This window comes from Leucoraja erinacea, chromosome 1 (genome assembly GCF_028641065.1).
Source record: "Leucoraja erinacea ecotype New England chromosome 1, Leri_hhj_1, whole genome shotgun sequence".
In the NCBI taxonomy this organism is placed as follows: domain Eukaryota; kingdom Metazoa; phylum Chordata; class Chondrichthyes; order Rajiformes; family Rajidae; genus Leucoraja; species Leucoraja erinaceus.
This window is the reverse complement of record NC_073377.1, coordinates 108051032-108073575: the sequence shown is the minus strand read 5'-3', so window position 1 is coordinate 108073575 and position 22544 is coordinate 108051032. Positions and strand designations below refer to the sequence as shown.

General features: G+C 42.8%; 1 protein-coding gene across 4 annotated transcripts in view; it reads left to right on the top strand.

Annotated features, from left to right (window-relative positions):
- LOC129700480 (ankyrin-2-like) overlaps positions 1-22544 on the top strand; it is a 634003-nt gene that overhangs the window by 598083 nt on the left and 13376 nt on the right. For all 4 annotated transcript variants that reach the window (XM_055641008.1, XM_055640993.1, XM_055641017.1 and 1 more), the window contains 6 exons: positions 1001-1147; positions 7334-7631; positions 9864-10140; positions 12578-12667; positions 21094-21177; positions 21486-21650. In XM_055641008.1, coding sequence (XP_055496983.1) covers positions 1001-1147; positions 7334-7631; positions 9864-10140; positions 12578-12667; positions 21094-21177; positions 21486-21650 — 1061 coding nt within the window. The remainder of the gene's footprint in view (positions 1-1000; positions 1148-7333; positions 7632-9863; positions 10141-12577; positions 12668-21093; positions 21178-21485; positions 21651-22544) is intronic.

Sequence of the window (22544 nt, the reverse complement as noted above, 5' to 3'; positions counted from 1 at the left end):
TGGCAGGCAGTGACTAGTGGGCTACCGCGTGGCTCAGTGCTGGGACCCCAGCTATTTACAATATATATTAATGATCTGGATGAGGGAATTGAATGCAACATCTCCAAGTTTGCGGATGACACAAAGCTGGGGGGCAGTGTTAGCTGTGAGGAGGATGCTAGGAGGCTGCAAGGTGACTTGGATAGGTTGGGTGAGTGGGCAAATGCATGGCAGATGCAGTATAATGTAGATAAATGTGAGGTTATCCACTTTGATGTCAAAAACAGGAAAGTAGACTATTATCTAAATGGTGGCTGATTAGGAAAAGGGGAGATGCAACGAGAAAATCATTCTTTACACAGAGAGTGGTGAATCTGTGGAATTCTCTGCCACAGAAGGTAGTTGAGGCCAGTTCATTGGCTATATTTAAGAGGGAGTTAGATGTGGCCCTTGTGGCTAAAGGGATCAGGGGGTATGGAGAGAAGGCAGGGATGGGATACTGAGTTGGATGATCAGCCATGATCATATCGAATGGCGGTGCAGGCTCGAAGGGCCGAATGGCCTACTCTTGCACCTATTTTCTATGTTTCTATGACAAATGACAATAGACACACCACTAATCACAGGTCTCGTCAGACTAAAGATGGTCCTGATCTGAAACGTCACCTATTCATGTTTTCCAGAGATGCTGACAGATCCACTGAGTTACTGCAGTGCTTTTGTCTTCTTTTGTAAACCAACATCTGTAATTCTTTGTATTTTCTTTATTTGCTTGTTTGAATACTGAAATATATACAACACTTGATTCATTGTCTTCATTTCATCCTGCTAGGTTTAGAAAATATCTGTGAGAATGTACTTAATTTCCTGACATACAGGAATGTCATGGTGGTGTGAGCTCTAGAACTTAATAAGTTTGAAATTTTAGCTTGGAATACAGAAATACATTCTGTCAAACTAGACTTATTTTAATTCTGCTGAATGGTGATTTGTTAAATACTTTTTCTGCTTTCATTCCCAGATGAAAAACTAATGCAGATATTGAACAAAATCAATCGAATGGATATTATCAACCTACTAGAAACCACACAAACTTCACCCAGTAGAGACCATATTTCCCGAACCTATGCAGAGATTGAGCAGACAATGGCTCTAGATCACAGTGAAGGTAAAAACCTATCTCACAATAAAATGATAAAAAATCCATAAAAATAAATCACTCAAATGTCATTCCAAGCTGGAGCATGTACTGTGGGGACTGGTGTAGGTAATTAAGACGAGTTCAAACTGCAATCATTGATTTCCTGCCATTTTAGAAATTAGGAACCGTTTTCCGAGTGATAAAGATATCAGTGAAATTTGTTTTGACTACAATTAAATATTGAGATATGGTACCCTATCTAGTTTGATGGGATCAATAGAGTGGCTGCTTAATTTAAACAGTAGAGCCAAGAAAATAGACACATAGTGCTGGAGTAACTCAGCTGATCATGTAGCATCTATGGAGAACATAGGTAGGTGATGTTTGAGGTTGGGACCCTTCCAGATCAGGCACTACACTGCCTGCTTCAATCTTCTACCCAAAATTCACAAACAGGACTACCCTGGCAGACCCATTGTTTCCCCCTGCTTTTGCCTCACAGAATTCATCTCCAAAGATCTTGACTCCATCATAGCACCCCCTTTTCCAGTCCCTTCTTACCGAAATCCAAAACACTTCACACGCTTCGACTCCTCAACTGCTAAGGCCCCGTTGCCTCATCTTTACCATGGACGTCCAGTCCCTTTACACCTCCACCTCCGGCCATGAAAGTCTCAAGGCCCTTCGGTTGTTCCTTGAACAGAGACCAAATCAATTTCCCTCTTCTAACCCTCTCCTCTGACTGGCAGAACTTGTTCTCAACCTCAACATGTCCAGATAATTTTTAAATGTTGTAATTGTGCTACTTCCTCTGGAGCTTGTTCCATACAAGCACCGCCCTCTGTGTGAAAATCTTGCCCCTTGGATAAACTTTCCCAGGGTCCTGCCATTCACTGCGTATGTCGTGGCCTGGTTTAACAAAATGCATCACGTCACATTTGTCTGAGGTAATTATTCATCAGCCATTCCTTTGCCCACTTTTCCATTTGATTTGGATCCTGTTGTAACCTTAGACAACCTTCTTCACTGTCCACAAAACATTTGGGGTCTTCCACAAAAGTTATTAATAATATCCACCTCCATTCTCCTCCAAATTGTTAAAATAGATGACAAATAACAGGGGTTCGGCCCTGATCCCTGCAGCACAACACTGCTCAGCGGTCTCCTCTGAAAAAATAACCTTCCACTATCATCCTCTACCTCCTACCAAGGAGCCAACTTTGTATCCAATTGGTTAGCTCACGCTGGATTCCACATAGATATATAGATACATAGAAAATAGGTGCAGCAGTAGGCCATTTGGCCCTTTGAGCCTGCACCGCCATTCAATATGATCATGGCTGATCATCCAACTCAGTATCCCGTACCTGCCTTCTCTCCATACCCCCTGATCCCTTTAGCCACAAGGGCCACATCTAACTCCCTCTTAAATATAGCCAATGAACTGGCCTCAACTACCCTCTGTGGCAGAGAGTTCCAGAGATTCACCACTCTCTGTGTGAAAAATGTTTTTCTCATCTCGGTCTTAAAGGATTTCCCCCTTATCCTTAAGCTGTGACCCCTTGTCCTGGACTTCCCCAACATCGGGAACAATCTTCCTGCATCTAGCCTGTCCAACCCCTTAAGAATTTTGTACATTTCTATAAGATCCCCCCTCAATCTCCTAAATTCTAACGAATATAAGCTGAGTCTATCCAGTCTTTCTTCATATGAAAGTCCTGACATCCCAGGAATCAAGAACCTTCTCTGCACTCCCTCTATGGCAATAATGTCCTTCCTCAGATTTGGAAACCAAAGCTGTACGCAATACTCCAGGTGTGGCCTCACCAAGACCCTGTACAACTGCAGTAGAACCTCCCTGCTCCTATACTCACATCCTTTTGCTATGAAAGCTAACATACAATTTGCTTTCTTCACTGCCTGCTGCACTTGCATGCCTACTTTCAATGACTGGTGTACCATGACACCAAGGTCTCGTTGCATCTCCCCTTTTCCTAATCGGCCACCATTTAGATAACAGTCTGCTTTCCTGTTTTTGCCACCAAAGTGGATAACCTCACATTTATCCACATTGTACTGCATCTGCCAAACATTTGCCTACTCACTCAGCCTATCCAAGTCACCTTGCAGTCTCCTAGCATCCTCCTCACAGCTAACACTGCCCCCCAGCTTAGTGTCATCCGCAAACTTGGAGATATTGCCTTCAATTCCCTCATCCAGATCATTAATATATATTGTAAATAGCTGGGGTCCCAGCACTGAGCCTTGTGGTACCCCACTAGTCACTGCCTGCCATTGTGAAAAGGACCCGTTTACTCCTACTCTTTGCTTCCTGTTTGCCAGCCAGTTCTCTATCCACATCAATACTGAACCCCCAATGCCGTGTGCTTTAAGTTTGTATTCTAATCTCTTATGTGGGACCTTGTCGAAAGCCTTCACATGTTCTAACCTTCTGGACCAGCAAACCATGCAGAACCTTGCAAAGGCCTTGGTAAAGTCTGTGCCTTGCCCCTGTCAATCCTCTTTGTCACCTGTTCTAAAACTCATTCAAATTCATGAGACACGATTTTCCACACAAAGCCAAGCTGACAAACCATATTCGGTTCTTGCCATTACAAAAGCAAATAAATTCTGTTTCATCTCCAAAAACTTTCCCACACTTCTGTAAGGTTTACTGGTTCCTTGCTTTGTCCTTGCAGCCCTTCTTAAATCACCTTTGCAAGTCCCGGTTTAATGCCATCAAAAATCACCTTGCCCATATTGGTGAACCAGTCTAACTTTCTCCATAACTATTTAAAAACTGATAGAATTGTGGTTACTCATCCGCCACTGACACATCTGACACATGTGCTCCCTAAGAGGTTTTGTAGCTCTTTCTGTAGTTGGAGAATTTACATATTTCTTCAGAAAACATTCCTGGATATAGGCAGCACCAGAGACACAATTTCAATCCTGATTATGGGTGCTGCCTGTACGGAGTTTGTACGTTCTCCCCATGAAAGCTTGGGTTTTCTCCGAGTTCTTCGGTTTCCTTCCACACTCCAAACACATACAGGTTTGTGGGTTAATTGGCTTGGTATAAATGTAAATTGTCCCTAGTATGCGTAGGATAGTGTTAATATGCGGGGATCACTGACCAGTGCGGACTCGATGGGCCGAAGGGCCTGTTTCCGCGCTGTATCTCTAAACTAAACTAAACTAAAGACACACTTAAGTTCTATCCCATCTAATCCCCTATGATTCTGGCAGTCCCAGTTAATATTTGGAAAGTTAAAATCACCAATTATTTCAACCCCATTATTCCCATGTGATTTCCCTCCATCTTTGCTTCTCTAATCTCTGGTGACTATTGGGGGCCTCTAATATGATCCCACCAAACAGATCCCATCTTCCTTAGTTCTAAATTCTACCCTAAATTCTAGACTGGCAAATTACACTTAAAGTGTTGACGGTGGAGATGCAATGGCAAAGATTTAAAGACCGCATGGATGAATTCCAAAATTGGTCATCCCTGACTGGCGAAAAAATAAAACTGGGAAGGCGGCTCAACCGTGGCTGACGAGGGAAATCAAGGATAGTGTTAAATCCATGGAAGAGGCATATAAATTGGCCAGAGGAAGCAACAAATCGGAGGACTAGGAGAAATTTAGAACTCAACAGAGGAGCACACAGGGGTTAATTAGGAGGGAGGAAAAAGAGCATGAAAGAAAGCCTGCGGGGAATATAAAAACTGACTGCAAAAGCTTCTTTAGATATGTAAAAAGTAAAAGATTAGTGAAGACAAATGTAGGTTCCTTACAATCAGAGACAGGTGAATTTATAATGGGAAACAAAGAGATGGCAGAGCAGTTAAGTGAGGACTTTGTGTAAGAAGGAACTTCAGATGCTGGTTTAAACCAAAGATAGACACAAAAAGCTGGAGTACAATACAATACCAATACAATACCGGGACAGCTAGCATCTCTGGAGAAAAGGAATGGGTGACATTTCAGGTCTCGACTCTTCTTCAGACTGATGTAAGGGGAGTGGGAGATAGATAAGGAAATGTAAGGTGTGAAAATAGGTCAAAGGGAATGAAGTTCAAGGAAAATGTAGAATAGTACATTGTTAGCTGGGAATAGACACAAAAAGCTGGAGTAACTCAGCGGGCCAGGCAGCATTTCTGAAGAGAAGGAATGGGTGACATTTCACGTCAAGACCCTTCCTCAGACTGGTTAGGGATAAGGGAAATGAGAGATATAGACAGTGGTGGAGAGATAAAGAACAATGAATGAAATATGTGCAAAAAAGTAACAATGATAAAGGAAACAGGCCATTGTCAGCTGTTTGTAGGGTGAAAATGAGAAGCTAGTGTGGCTTGGGTGCGGGATGGATAAAGAGCCGGGGCTACCTGAAGTGAGAGAAATCAATATTCATATCACTGGGCTGTAAGCTGCCCAAGCGACATATGATATACTGTTCCTCCAATTTGCGTTTAGCATCTTTGCCTATTTTGCCTCCTGGCATGTAGGGCAGCAATGGAGGTCCTCCACTCCTTGTTGATTCCTTCAGTTGCTGTTACTGTAACATATGTGTTTTATGAGACAGTTGTTAGCCCTGTGCTCAACCTCCAACCTGGAGGACCAGTGGATCGCTCTTTGTCTCGCCTCTACCCTTTGACCTGTCCAGCATGGGAGACCCTAACAGGAGACGAGTCTCCCGCTGGCATAGCTCTAAGGATCACTGAGACACACAAGCTCCCCGACCACGACAAGGTTGCAATCCAACGGGGAGAATTTGCATTCAGCCTCACTCTGATAATGGAGGAGACCTAGGACAGTAAGGTCTGTATAGGAATAGGAAGGAGAATTAAAGTGTCCAGCAACCGGGAGATCAGGTTGGTTCAGGTGGGCTGAGCGGAGGTGTTCAGCTAAACGATCGCCCAATCTGCGTTTGGTCTTGCCGATGTATAAGAGTCCACATCTTGAACAACGGATATAGGATATAGTGCAAGTGAACCTCTGCCTAACCTGAAAGGACTGTCGGGGTTCCTGGAGGTAGTCAAGGGAGGAGGTATAGGGACAGGTGTTGCACCTTCTGCGGTTGCAGGGGAAGGTACCTGGGGAGTACTTTGGTTCTGTCTTCACTAAGGAATACACAAACAATCTCCCGGAAATACTAGGGGACCGAGGTTCCAGTGGGAGGGAGGAACTGAAGAGAATCCACATTAGTCAGGCAATGGTGTTAGGTAAACTGTCAGGACTGAAGCCAGATAAATCCCCAGGTTCTGATGGTCTGCATCCCAGAGTACTCAAGGAGGTGGCTCTAGAAAGCGTGGATGCATTAGTGATCATTTTCCAATGTTCTATAGACTCTGGATCAGTTCCTATGGACTGGAGTGTAGCTAAGGTAACTCCACCTTTTAAGAAAGGAGGGAGAGAGAAAATGGGGAATTATAGACTAGTTAGCCTTACATCAGTAGTGGGGAAGATGCTTGAGTCGATTATTAAAGATGTAATATTAAAGGTTCAGACTGAAGAAGGATCTCGACCCAAAACGTCACCCATTCCTTACCTCCAGAGATGCTGTCTGTCCCGCTGAGTTACCCCAGCATTTTGTGTCTACCCTGGATAGAGAACTGGTTGGCAGACAGGAAGCAAAGAGTAGGAATTAATGGGTCCTTTTCAGAATCACAGGCAGTGACTATTGGGGTACCGGAAGGCTCGGTGATGGGACCCCAGTTAGGGGGGGTGGTGTGGGGAGGGGTGGGGGGTGGGGGGGGGGGGGGGGGGGGGGGGGGGGGGGGGGGGGGGGTGGTGTGGGGGGGGGGGGGGGGGGTGGGGTGGTGTGGGGGGGGGGTGGGGTGGGGTGGGGGGGGGGTGTACGGGGGATGGGGTGGTGTGGGAGGGTTGTGTGCGTGGGGGAAGGGGGGAGGAACGGGGAGGGGTAAAGGGGGAGTGTGGGTGTATGGGGGGAGGGGGGGGTGGGGGGAAGGGGGGTGTGGGTGTGTGGAGGGGGGGGTGTGGGGGGGGGGGGGGGGGGGAGGTTCCACTCAGCGGCCAGCGGCACCACACAGCACCTCCCAGCTGCACTCAACAGTTCCCCGACTCCACTCAGCGGCCTCCCCGACTACACTCTTGCGGGCTCACTCAGCACGGCTTGTGGACTCAGCCCCACCTCCGAGGCTTTATTAGTAAGAGCTCTGGAAAAACACTTAACTTTTTCTGTTTCTAGGTTTCTCTGCACTTTCTGATGATCTGTGCAGTCCAAAGATCACACGACTGGGACACCAAATTTCTAAAGAGCATTCCAGCCCAAGAGAACGACATGCCGAGGGAGCACAGCCCCCTCTTGTGTTGGAGGAAGATAGCTCCATCAGTTGTGGAAAGCCTCAAGAAGCCAGCCCACAGGCTAGGACACAATCCAAAGACCAAGAACTATCCATCTCGGAACTCTTAAGACAAGCTCAGAATGAGATAAAAACTGAAGCCCAAAATACATCACTTCCTGACCTTCAAAAGGAAAAATCTATGTAAGATATTCTTGGCCAGTATTTTCGTTCAGTGGATGACATTTATCACAAGTCTGTATTAGGTGTACAGGTAGAGTTGCTGCCTTACAATGCCGGAGACCCAGATTCAATCCTGACTATGGGTTCTGTCTGTACTGAGTTTGTACATTCTCCCTGTGACGGTGTGGGTTTTCCCCAGGTGCTCTGGTTTCCTCCCACATTCTAAAGAGGTACAGGTTTGTAGGTTAATTGGCTTCGGTAAAGATTGTAAATTGTCCCTAGTGTATAGGATAGTACTCGTGTACAGGGATCTCTGGTTGGCGGGACTTGGTGGGCTGAAGGGCCTGTTTCCGCTCTGTATCTCTACACATAACTAAACTAGACTATTCAACGTTCATACAGCAACATAATTTCTATTCTCCAATAGACTACAAATTTCCCACATTATAGAGGGAATACACCAGTTATCTAGCTAGGCCATATTGTCATCATGCTTACTAGTACAGAACAAGAACCAAATTTGGTAAGTGCAGAGCTTCTATTTTCATTTCAATGTATAATGTATTCAATCTACGAATGTATTTGTATATTGAAATGAAAACAAATAATGCTGGAAACACTCAATGTGTAATTAGGATTTGTTGAAAATGGAAATAAAACTAGCAAAGGGTTTCAAACTTGAAACATTAACTATTTCTCTTTTCAAAGATGCTTTCAGACCTTTTGACCATTTAATGCATAGAACAATACAGCACAAGAACAGGCCTTCTGCCCACAATGTCTGTGCTGAACATGATGCCAAGACCAACTCTTATCTGCCTGCACATAATCCACATTCCTCTATTCCCTGCATACCCATTTGTTCATTCTTCAGATTTCAAGCATCTGCAGTTTTTGATTTTCAGTAATTATGTGCAGGTAGTTTTGCTCTAATGTGTATTTCCATAACATGATATGCATGTAATGTGAGTGATGAATTCACACAGCCAAATTGGTTACATTGCGATTTCGATCAGGAAGCAGGGAACTGAAATTGTCACTGAAATTGACAAGCAATCATATCTATTGACAGTTGTGCAACCATAATTTATTTAACAATGTAACCTACACCCTTTCATAATTTTAATTTGCAATAACAAAAAATAATTTATTGCTATTGAAAAGACCTTTACTTTTGAAAATCCAATAGGAATATTAACTTTGTTATTGCGCATCTGAAACCCTTGCCCTAATCTCCTATCCCAATGACAAAATTGTCTTTATAACATGATATCTATAACACAAAGCTCATTAAGGAAATAGCAGTCTTGAAGGCAACCAAGACTGATTCACTTGACCTGCATTGTCAGAGATTATTTTTAATGGATAATATTACTCACAATATTGGAAAGTTTACTTCTTAATTTAGTTTAGACTAGAGGAGATACAGGGCAGAAACAGGCCCATCGGCCCACTGAGTCCGTGCCAACCAGCAATTCCCGCACATTAACACTATCCTACACACACTAGGGAAAATTTACAATTATACCAAGTCAATTAACCTACAAACCTATACGTTTTTGGAGTATGGGAGGAAACTGGAGATCCCGGAGAAAACCCATGCAGGTTACGGGGAGAACTTCGTACAGTCAAGCACTCGTAGTCAGGATCGAACCCGGGTCTCTGACGGTGTAAGGTGGCAGTTCTACAACTGCAACACCCGTTTTAATATTTATTTTCAGACCTGGTCCTGGAAGTCTGGAACATTTATTGTCCATCCTGAACTTTCCTCAAGAAACTTCAATCGTGCAGTATTAATCTGATCTATCCACCCACTGTAGTTAAATCTGTTTCACAGGTTCTAAAGTTATATAAAAAATATTGAAAATCTGTCCATATGGTAAAACTTGGTAAAACGCCAAACATATGTTGTAGCAGAGTTCTCAGACTTAGGTTTGAAGCAAGCTCTTAAGCACTATTTATAACTCAGTTTATGAATGTGGCACATGGCAACTGCACAATAGTAGTACCATGGGACTTTGAACATTATTTATTCCCTCCCTTATTTAAAATCATACTACACTGAAAGTTGTTTATTGATTTCATCTGTGCTTTAAATGGAGTTACTTGGAGTGCATTACGATGGTTGATATTGAATTGAACACAAAGTTGGAACAGTAATTATTCCAATCTTTACTGTTATTGGATATAGTTTTATTATAAATGTATAAATATTTGTAATGATCCTGTTTCACTAATTTTGTTTATGAACAGAATGAAGGATCAAGAATCTGCATTTTCTGGTGAAGATACTGAGTTCTCTAAAGGAAAGTCCAAGGAACTAGACAAATGTGATGCCCACGATGATGAAGAGGGAGATGAGGGGAGTACAGAACTAGTCACCCTGAGAATAGATGAACAAAGTCCAATTATACAGGAGGCTGGTGAAGGCTTACAAGCTGTCCAGGCAGCTGGTGCCACTATAGTAGAAACAACCGAGGAACAACCAGAGAACATTAAGAGATCTTTTGAGGAGGAATCGCTAGAAAAGGTAATATAAAGCTACAGTAAAACATCAAGGTATTGAACATTTTCTTTTGAGACATAATATATGAGAGAAACTATCCAGTTTTGCATTAGAACGTGGTCAGTTTATATGCTGGGAGACTCATGAATGTGACTGAGTGAGTATACATTTTTACACTAACCCTACCCTGATACATATTATTTTTCCTGCATTTCCATTAATCTCCCCCCCCCCCCCCACCCCCCAAAACAAAAAAACAATTCTACCATTCATTTACAATGGTGAAAAAACCTCCAAACTGCAGGGTTGAGAGGAAGCCAGAGCAAAGACAGGAAGCTCGCCCAGTCACAGGTTAAAAACCCACCGAGTTACAGGTAAAATGGGCAAACACCAGAGGCCAGGATGGAACTCAGTTGCTGAAGCTGTAAGACATCAGCTCCTTTGTGCATAACTGTGGCAACCTAATTTGTTATTACTAAGTTGATTTTCCACCTGCTATAGCAAGAATAATAAACATTGGCCATCTGATTTTCACTTAACACAGAGGTGTTCCAATGTTTTCTGGCAAGTCTCCATCTGCACAGTTGAGTTTATCAAAACCTTGACTGTAACCTACCATGCACCATTCATCTGCACTATATTGGTTAACTTATGTTGGCTCATGGTTCCTGAATCCCCTTCATTACTTTTTCTTGTCTTTGTGCTCCCAGGCATTTCTCAACCTTGACCTCTAATTTTCTTCAGGGTTGCAACTCTTCAAGACCCTGCATCGTTGCTCTCCAACCAATTAGTGGCTTTACGGTCCCAGACCGTAATATCTAGTATTCAACACTGAAACATGCCTTACTCTGCAGCTCTCTGTTCTTTTAACACTCTACATAAATGGTCATGCAGTTATACAGTATGGAAATCAAGGGTCTTCAGCCCAATTCATCCATGCCACTGAAGGTGCCTTTTAGAGCTAGTCCCATAATCCTATAATTGTACCTGCCTCAACCACTTCCTCTGGCAGTTTCTTCTCATTACTCTGTATGAAAAACTCTTTAATTCTTTCCTCTCTCTACCTTAAACGCAAGCTCTCTGGTTTTGGAAAGCCCCACATTAAATCTTTGTAAGATTACCAATCAGCCCCTGTTATTCAAGGGAAAACAGTCCCAGCCTATCCAGTCTCTGCCTATAATTTAAGCCCTCTGGTTCCAGCAGCAAGCTTGTGAATGTTTTCTTCCCCCTCTCTAACTTAATCATATCCTTCCCATATCCTTTCCATCATCATATGATGATTGGAACTGCACACAATATTTCATTTGCTTTCTCACCAATATCCTACATTTAGAACGTGGTAATATCTACAGCTTTGGCTTAGTGTCCGACTATTCATTTGTGAATCATCACGTCAGTTCTTAGTACCTGTACATTGAAGATTCCAATGAAGATGGTCCACGTTACAGTGGTGGGGAATCCCATTCTTGAAGAGTAATTTATACAGGAGACATTTGACAATTGGTATTTATTATCCAATGTTTTTTTTAACCCTTCCTTCACCAGACTCGTATTTAAGTAGTTGGGGTCAAATCGATTTTTCTAAGGGGGAAAATTATCTGTCCATTCTCGTGCACAAACATCCTTGCTGCCACAAGGCAAATTTCAATTGCAGCAGCAGGCTGTCTCTGGATAAACAAAATAAATCTAAATCAGAATTTAATCTGCTGTAAATTGGTTTATAGATGTGATTAATAGATTTAATTAGCAATCATTGGTTTGCATCTCCACCACATAAAAGTGGAGGGAAACTGATGTATTTTCCATTTCCTAAGGTGGGTGAAAGGAGAATCAGTGGATGTCACCTATTTACATTCAAACGTCATAGATCACCCCGTTTATAATTGTGTTGCTGAAGCCTTTTGCCAGTCACTTGTTTATGACACTTGCTGCAAAGGAAATCTAAAAAGGGAAGAAGCATTTAAAAAATATTCAGAAACATAACTTGTACTTACTTAATGCCTTCCCTATCCTATGTGTACAGCCAAAAGCAAAATATCATTAACAGTATAGAGTCATGCTACATGGAAACAGACCCTTTGACCCACTAATCCTGCACCCACTTATCCAGAGTAATCCTGCACTTATTCAATCTTATTCTCCCCACATTCCCATCAACTTCCCCTGGATTTTATTACTCACCTACCCACTAGGGTTAATTTACAGTACTCGAGTAACTTGGAGAAGAAAACTGGAGCATCCAAAGGAAACCCCCAGGGTCACAGGAAATGTGCAAACTCTACACGTGTAACAAGAGAAATTAAAATGATGATGTTGAAAGCTACAATCAGCGATCTATTTTAAATTAGAGATTTCTGAGTGGAAAGGTATTTGAATAAAGCAAAGGATAGCCTTGTGAAGTAAGGTGCAGGACTTCAGTCCTTTAGCTTTGCAATTCTGTCTGATTAACTGCTTTCACCAGGAGATAGTGGAAGAGCTGGGGGAACGGGAGAGCAGTTCTGATGAGGAGATTGTAACCACCAGGGTCATCCGTCGACGGGTGATCATTCAGGTACCCAGCACTGAATGCTGCCCTTTGATCTATTATAAAATAAAGCTTTAAATTCACATCAAACAGAATCAGCTCGTATCTGGTTTCTGTAGTGATGCATGCTTTAATTCCTGGCATGTTATGAATAGCTGTAGCTCTTAGTGGTAGAACGTTTGAATGAACTGGTCTGCATATTTTAAAGCAAACAAAACTATCTTTTTGCTTGTAATCTCCTTTCTTTTCACTGTTGCTTGCAAAGAGTGTCGTCAAAATGTGCACTGCTGCTGATCATGATTTTTATTTGTAATTTGTTGCTTGTGATTACATGTTTGCACAAAATTTTACTTTGTTTGTGAGGCAGTAGTTCTACTAGTTGCATAACCATGCCATGCTTCGAGTTTCTTTACAAGACTAAACATATCAGCAGGATGCATTTGACATATCAGTAGCAAATGCAAATATATGTATCAAAAATGGCACAAGAGATGCAAATCTACTTAAACAAAAAGCCTCAAAGATGTCAATGTACTTTTACACTGACAATAATCAGCTATTTTTAGAACATAGAACAGCACAGCACAGGAACAGATGTTTCAGCCTACAATGTCTGTGCCGAACGTGATGCTAGCTTAAACTAATCTACTCTACCTTCATTCACTGCATATACATGTGCCTGTCCAAGAGCTTCTTAAATGCCACTGCGTCCCTTCCCACCCAAACCACCCCTTCCCCTGGTACTTTCCCTTGCAACCACAGGAAAGGCAAACAATTGTCACTTTACCTCCCCCCTCAACTCCATCCAAGGACCTAAGCAGTCGTTCCAGGTGAGGTATAGGTTCACCTGCACCTCCTCCAACCTCATCTATTGCATCTGCTGTTCAAGGTGTCAACTGCTCTACACCGGTGAGACCAAGCACAGGCTTGGCGATCGCTTCACCCAACACCTCCGCTCAGTTTTTTTAAAATTTCACAATAGACTTTATTCGAGAAATAAATATATACAATACATGATCCTTACAAAACTCCATCCGACATTCTCGGAGGCTATACATACGTACAATTCAGTTTCCCAATTCACAAATTTATCCCCCCCCACCTTGCCACTCAGGTGGCCCACTGGTGTGGAATCCCTTCCCTGATTTTGAGGGGCGTCTCCACCACACCCTGCCTCCCATGTCCACCAGCGGAAGGACCCTGAACTGTGGTCCTTCCCCACAGAGCCTTGGTGTTGGCTGCACCGAGCTTCAGTGCGACCCTCAGCACGTACTCCTGCAGTCTGCAGCGGGCCAGTCGGCACCATTTCCCGACGGACATCTCGCTCCACTGGTGGTGAACAACGCTCGGGCAGACCAAAGAGCGTCTTTCACCGAGTTGATGACCTTCCAGCAGCACTCGATGTCCGTTTCTGAATGCATCCCTGGGAACAGCCGGTAAATCACAGAGTCCTCTGTGACGGAGCTGTTCGGAATAAACCGTGACAGGGACGCTTGCAGACATCTCCAGACTCTCTTTTCGAATCCACACACTGCAAAGAGGTGGGCAACCGTCTCCTCTCCATAGCAGCTGTCCCGAGGGCAGCGTGCGCTGGTAGTGAGGTTCCGATGGTGCAGGAAGTATCTGACTGGGAGGGCTCCCCTCACTGCCAGCCAAGCCAGGTCTTGGTGCTTGTTGGTTTATACTCTAGAATTTAGGAGATTGAGAGGGGATCTTATAGAAACTTACAAAATTCTTAAGGGGTTGGACAGGCTAGATGCAGGAAGATTGCTCCCGATGTTGGGGAAGTCCAGGACAAGGGGTCACAGCTTAAGGATAAGGGGGAAATCCTTTAAAACTGAGATGAGAAGAACCTTTTTCACACAAAGAGTGGTGAATCTCTGGAACTCTCTGCCGCAGAGGGTAGTCGAGGCCAGTTCATTGGCTATATTTAAGAGGGAGTTAGATGTGGCCCTTGTGGCTAAGGGGATCAGAGGGTATGGAGAGAAGGCAGGTACGGGATACTGAGTTGGATGATCAACCATGATCATATTGAATGGCGGTGCAGGCTCGAAGGGCCGAATGGCCTACTCCTGCACCTAATTTCTATGTTTCTATGTTGGTGAGTTCTGGCGAAGAGGCATTTTGCCAGATAAGCTGGGCAGTCTGCTCAGGGAACCATGCCACAGGATCCATGGAGTAATTTCCCTGCAGTGCCTGCAGGACATTCCATGCTGACCACTGCCCAACGGACTTGTGGTCAAAGGTGTTGGTCCTTTCCATAAATGACAGATGGTGCGGCAATCTCCAGCTGACTGGCGCATTGCGTGGCAACTGCGCCAGGCCCATCCTTCGCAAAACTGGGGACAGGTAGAACCTCAGCAGGTAGTGACACTTGATGCCCACGTGCCCTGGCTCTACACTCCGCCTGATGCAGCCACACACCTCCGCTCAGTTCGCATTAACCAACATGATGTCCCAGTGGCTCAGCACTTCAACTCCCCCTCCCATTCCAAATCCGACCTTTCTGTCCTGGGCCTCCTCCATGGCCAGAGTGAGTTCCACCTAAAAATTGGAGGAGCAGCACATATTTCGCTTGGGTAGTTTACACCCCAGTGGTATGAACATTGGCTTCTCCAATTTCAGGTAGTCCTTGCTTTGTCCCTCCTTCCCCTCCCCTTCCCAGCTCTCCCACAGCCTATTGTCTCCACCTCTTCCTTTCTTCTTCCCACCTCCCACCCCCACATCAGTCTGAAGAAGGGTCTCGACCCGAAACGTCACCCGTTCCTTTGCTCCATAGATGCTGCCTCACCCGCTGAGTTTTCTCCAGCATTTTTGTCTACCTTTGATTTTTCCAGCATCTGCAGTTCTTTCTTAAACATGTTGTCTTCTTAAATGCCACTATCGTATCTGCATTCATCACCTCTTGTCGTGTGTACTCTCGACTCCCACCACCCTCTATTCAAAAAAAAAATCGCTTTTAAACTTCCCATCTTTGGCCATAAAGTTATGCCCTCTAGTCTTTGACATTTCAAATGATGAAGGCGTGATATTCATAACTGATCTGTTTCAAAGAAGAAGAATAAAAAGAAAAAGGGGAGGAATTACAATACTGGAACCATTAGATACGAGCCATCATGTACATGCAGGGCAAGTAGCATTTCGTGGAAATGCCGATGAAGATGAGACACTGTTCCTCAAGTTAAAATCGGAAGATATTAGAATGAGAGTGAGATGGAGAATTAAGCTGAAAAGAAACTGAAAGCACAAGAAGCACAAGAAACTGCAAATGCTGGAATCTTGAGCAAAACACGAAGTGCTAGAATAATTCATCTGCTCCGGTAGGACCTGTGGGTGAAATGCACAGGTATTATTTGGAAGGACCCATCCCTAAATGTCACCTATCCATATCCTTCACAGATGCCGCCAGACCCGCTGGTTTACTCCAGCACTTTGCTCATTTTACCCGGCCAATTAAATGTAAATTAAAGTATACAAATCCTTTCCTGACTTAAGTACAGCCCATACATATGAAAGAGCATTTGGCAGGTCGACGGGATGGATTTCCCCAATGCTGCAACACTGCAGGCATCTTCTGTTATGTGGGAACTCTGTTCATGGCCCACATAGAGTAATTCGATATGGATTACCCTTCAGCCCAACTCGTTCATGCTGACCAAGATGCCCAATCTAAGTTAGTCTCATTAACCTGCATTTGGCCCATATCCCTCTAAACCTTTCATATCCATGTACCTGGCCAAGTGTATTTTAAATGCTGTTTTAGTATGTGCACCAACATCCTCCTCTGGCAGCTCGTTCCATACACCCACCACCTTCTGAGTGAAAAAGTTGCCTCTCGGGTTCCTATTAAATCTTGGCCATCTAACCTTAAATCAATGTCCTCTGGATCTTGATGTCCCTACTCTGGGTAAAAGAGTGTGCCTCAAGATTTTGCATACCTCTATAAGATCACCCCACAGCCTCTTGCACTCCAGGCAATAGAGTCCTAGCCTGCCCAACCTCTCCCTATAGCACAGCACCATTCTCGTAAATCTTCATTGCATTCTTTCCAGCTTATTGAAAACCTTTCTATTGCAAAGCGACCAAAACTGAACACAGCATTCAAAGTGTAGTGTTACTGACATATTGTACAAATGTAACATAAAGCACCAACTTCTATACTTAATGCCCTGGCTGATGTAGGCCAATGTGCCAGAAGCTTTCTATATCACCCTGTGATGACACTTTCAGAGAATGCTGTACCCTAGGTCCTTATGCTCTGCGACACTCCCCAGGCTGTTATCAATCACTGTGAAGGTGAAGTTTGAAGAAGGGTCTCAACCCGAAACATCACCCATTCCTTCTCTCCAGAGATGCTGCCTGGCCCGCTGAGTTACTCCAGCTTTTTGTGTCTATCTTCGGTTTAAACTAGTGTCTGCAGTTCCTTCTTACACACTGTGAAGGTCCTGCCCTGGTTTGACTTACAAAAATGCAACACCTCACAACTATCTGCATTAAACTACATTAGCCATTCGTCAGCCCACTTGCTGAGCAGATCAAGAGCCTGCTGTAAATTGTGAGAACCATCTTCGCTATCTACGATACCACCCACTTTAGTGTAATCTGCAAACTAACAAATTGCAAACAATGCCTTGAACATTGTCATTCCTAATCATCGATATAAACCACAAAAAGTCATGGGCTCAGCAGTGATCTCTGAGACACACCTCTTGTCACAGGCCTCCAGTTTGAAAAAAACCCTTCTTCCACCACCCTTTGCATCTGACCATTAACCCAATTCTGTATCCAGTTTACTAGCCCTCCCTGGATCCCATGTGATCTAACCTTTCACGCATAGTATATTCATAGCAGCCTGCGATGCAGAACTTTAACAAAGGCCTTGTCGAAGTCAATGCAGACAATATCTATGGCCTTGCCCTTGTAAATCTTTTTGGGTACCTCTTCAAAAAACTCAATCAAATTCGTAAGTCACAATATCCCACGCACAAAACCATGCTAACTATCCCTAATCAACCTATGCCTATCCAAATACATATATATCTTATTCCTTGATTGTCCCATGTTCGCTCGGCTCCATACCAAACGTAGAGGAGAACTATTCATTGACTCCAGCGACTACACACATAGATGACTGCTTTGGGTTCTAAGGGATCCTACTCTATAATATACACATTCTGTGTATGATATGTAGAGAATTACTTTACGCTGTTCCACAATACTTTAAAAAATCATTGAAAGTAATATCTATCATTGCTATTCTGTCATTGTGTGCATTGTTTCCATTACTTATCCCATTGAACTCAGAAAGCAAAAAGTATAAGTTTTAAACCTGGTTCTCAGTGACATTTGAGCTGTTTGCATATGCAGGGTATACTTTTTGTCAAATTCTTAGTTTGCAAGAAAGTATATGGTAACTTAGACATCTTCATGTTTAAATTGCACACAAATCAACCCAACAGCTTTCTCATGGACAGTTGTAGTCATAGAGGCAGGGAGTTATACGGCATAGAAACAGATCCCTCTAGCCACCTTGTCCATGCCGACCAAGTTTGCATACTGGTCTTGTCACATTTGCCTGCATTGGCACATAATCTTCCTATCCATATATCTGTCCAAAGGTCTCCTAAAAGTTGTAATTGTATTCACTTCAATAGCTTCCTCTGGCAGCTCATTTCAGATATGGACTACCCTCCCAGTGAAAAACTAGCCCCTGAGGTCCCTCTTAAATCTCTCCCGCTCATCTTAAGCTAATGCCCTGTGGTTGTACAATCCTGTACCTTGGGAAAAATGCTCTGACCGTTCACTTTATCCATGCTGAGTTTACAATTATGTTGAGAAAATTTACGAGATTATAGGAAATAATCTAGCAAGACTCTGATTATTATTCCAGGCATCCACTTTAATGACAGAGAGAAGTCAGTTTACCATGTCAACGATAGATGAATGACAACATTTAAAATCAGCCAGAATCACACAATGTAATTCCTACAACACCACAAAAAATCTCAGAAATGTTTGCAGTAGAAAGAGAAAATGGTTTATAATTAGGGCAGCCATTTAAAATTTCAGTCAAGGTATCAGGTTTACAGTTCTCCAAGAGAGACAGCAGAGACTAGAAAATACAACAATTATTTAAAATACAAAACAGAACTTTAATATTCATATTCTGTGCTGTTATATAGTTAAAGGATAAATATTTGCAGAGGTTCATAGGAAAATATTTAGATAATAATCTATTTATACTTAAGATTCTTTAATGGACTCATTCTTTAATGGACTCTTGAAGGCTTTTAAATTTCTTCACCCATCACATCCACCCCAACCCCTCACTCACACCATGAGGATTGGTTATTTTGTAAAAAAAAACTGATCTGGAGTTTTAATTGGAAGTGCTGGTTCTCCAGCACAATTTACTTATCCAGTGAAGAGTCACAGAGTGATACAGTGTGGAATCAGGCCCTTCGGCCCAACTCACCCACACCAGCCAACAATGTTCCAGCTACACTAGTCCCACTTGCCTGCACTTGGTCCATATCCCTCCAAACCTGTCCTATCCATGTACCTGTCTAACTGTTTCTTAAACATCTTCGTAAATCTTTTCTGAACCCTTTCAAGCTTGACAATATCTTTCCTATAACATGGTGCCCAGAATTGAACACAATATTCTAAATGCGGCCTGATACAACTACAACATGACCACCCAACTTCTATACTCAATACTCTGACTGATGAAAGAGTGACAAAAGCCTTTTTGACCACCTTATCTACTCGACCTTCAAGGAACCATGCATCTGCACTCCTAGATCCCTCTGCTCTACAACACTACCCAGAGGCCTACCATTGACTGTGTAGGTCCTGCCCTTGTTTGACATCCCAAAAAGGTCCTGCCCTTGTTTGACAACACCTCGCACTTCTCTGTATTCAATTCCATCACCCATTCCTCCGCACACCTGGCCAATCGATCCAGATCCTGCTGCAATCTTTCACAACCATCTTCACTATCTGCAAAACCACTAACTTTTGTATCATCAGCAAACTTGCTAATCTTGCCCTGTATGTTCTCATCCAAATCATTGATGTAGATGACAAACAGTAATGGGCCCACCACCGAACCCTGTGGCACACCACTAGTCACAGGCCTCCAGTCTGAGAAGCAACCTTCCACCATTACCCTCTGTTTCCTTCCCTGGAACCAATTTTCTATCCATTTAGCTATCTCTCCTTCGATCCCATGTGATCTAACATTCCAGAGCAGCCTACCATGCGGAACCTTGTCGAATGCCTTACTGAAGTCCATGTACACAACATCTACAGTTCTGCCCTCATCAACCTTTTTGATCACGTCTTCAGAAAAATCAATCAGATTTGTGAGGCGCGATCTCCCACATACAAAACCATGCTGACTATCCCTAATCAGCCCTTGCCCATCCAAATGCATGTATATCATATCCCTCAGAATACTCTCCAGTAACTTACCAACTACAGATGGTAAGCTCACCGGCCTATAATTCCCAGCATTTTCCCTGCAGCCCTTTTGCAGATATGGAAGGTTTTCAACTACAGGATTCATGGAATGCAGACCAGCAATTTATTAGTGTTGGTATCTACTTCTTGTCTGTTTGCAGGCTGTTGAGAAGTCAATAGAATTAAATTATTAAAAAAACAATATTTTTAAAATAATGTAAACATTAAAGAATAGTTGATAGAAACATAGTAAATCAGTGCAGGAGGAGGCCATTCGGCCCTTCGAGCCAGCACCGCCATTTATTGCAATCATGGCTGATCGTCCCCAATCAATAACCCGTGCCTGCCTTCTCCCCATATCCCTTGATTCCACCAGCCCCCAGACCTCTATCTAACTCTCTCTTAAATCCATCCAGTGATTTGGCCTCCACTGCCCTCTGCGGCAGGGAATTCCACAAATTCACAACTCTCTGGGTGAAAAATGTTTTCTCACCTCAGTCTTAAATGGCTTCCCCTTTATTCTAAGACTGTGGCCCCTGGTTCTGGACTCGCCCAACATTGGGAACATTTTTCCTGCATCTAGCCTGTCCAGTCCTTTTATAATATTAAACTATTAAAACTGTCCATTCTACATCAATAAACTACTAAGTAGTTTGGTGTAGTCATTTAAATCATGTTCATTAACCAATATTATATGGATTGAATGTTTGTTATGAATTGTTTTGTGAAAAGCCTGTGTAATTACAACTGCACTGGTTTCTAACTCGAGAGATATCAAAGAGTATATTTTAATGCCAGGAAAACAAGCATTCTGAAATGCTACCCAATTATTTCAACTCACTGAAGATTTTACTTTCAGTGACTTGCAGATGAATGAATTCACAATTAACAAATTAATTTTATGGAAAGTAGGGTAATTTGCATTTAAGGTTCAATTGCAGAGCAGAAACTTCACTATTTGGAATTCATAGAGTTTTGTTAATTTCCAGGCCGATGATATGCCCGATATCCAACCGGAGTCGGTCACAGAAGAACAATATACGGATGAGCATGGAAATACTATTGTGAAAAAGGTAATGCAATGAGTAACTTTTATGTAGCATTTTGATGTATCCATTTGGCCACAGACTTCAACATGACATATCCATTATTCATTGCAACTTATTACATTGCTCAAGATAACAGAGGTACGATAAACCAAACTGAAATAAAAGCAGAAAAAAGGCTGGGGATACTCAGCAGGTCAGGCAGCATCTTGTAGAGAGAATTAGTGTTAAGTTTGCTGGTCAATTGCATCATCAGAACTGGGAATGTAAAAAACAATTAATTGTATGCTTGGAAGTGGTTTATTAATTTTTTTTGTTCTCATTTTTTTCCTTAGGTTACCAGGAAGATTATTAGGCGCTTAGTTTCACCTGACGGCACTGAAAAGGAGGAAGTAATAATGCAAGGAGCAGAGCAAGAGCCAATTGAAATTGAAAATGGTGACAGATATTCGAAAGTTTTAAAGCGGACTGTACTAAAAAGTGACAGTGAGCAGACAGAGGTCAGCGTTTCACACTGTTCCTACTTTCTTTAATTAATTATTTTTGGTTTATAAAAAAAAACCCAATTACAGCGTTAGTAAATGTGACACTTGTATATCTTTTGATGTTAGTGATTAATCCAAGTCTTATGTCGTTTGGCTACACCTGAGATTATCAACATTTGTCATTTGGACAGATAATCGCAAAGCAAGGATTTAGAGGGATGTGGGCCCAATGCATGCAAATGGAACAAGCCCAAAATACCAACTTGGTCAGCATGGACAAGTTGGGCAGAAGGGCCTGTTATAGCTCTCGGACTATTACTCCCGTTACTCTATTTACAGTGCCCTCCATAATGTTTGGGACAAAGACGCATCATTTATTTATTTGCCTCTGTACTCCACGATTTGAGATTTGTAATAAAAAAATCACATGTGGTTAAAGTGCACATTGTCAGATTTTATTAAAGGCCATTTTTATACATTTTGGTTTCACCATGTAGAAATTACAGCTGTGTTTATACATAGTTTCCCCCATTTCAGGGCATCATAATGTTTGGGACACATGGATTCACAGGTCTTTGTAATTGCTCAGGTGTGCTTAAATACCTCCTTAATGCAGGTATAAGAGAGCTCTCAGCACCTGGTCTTTCCTCCAATCCTTCCTTTATTGCTGTTTATCAACATGAGGACCAAAGTTGTGCCAATGAAAGTCAAATAATTCAATTCAATTCAAAGCACTTTATTCGTCCCCGAGGGGCAATTTAAAAAGGCGCATTACAGTAGCTTTTTAAAAAGGGACACAATCAACAAACATAAGCAGCACGCATACTGCACAATCAACCAGCACACGCATTTCACAGACACACTGCACAATCACACATCAACATTCAACACATAGCAATAGTTTTAAAA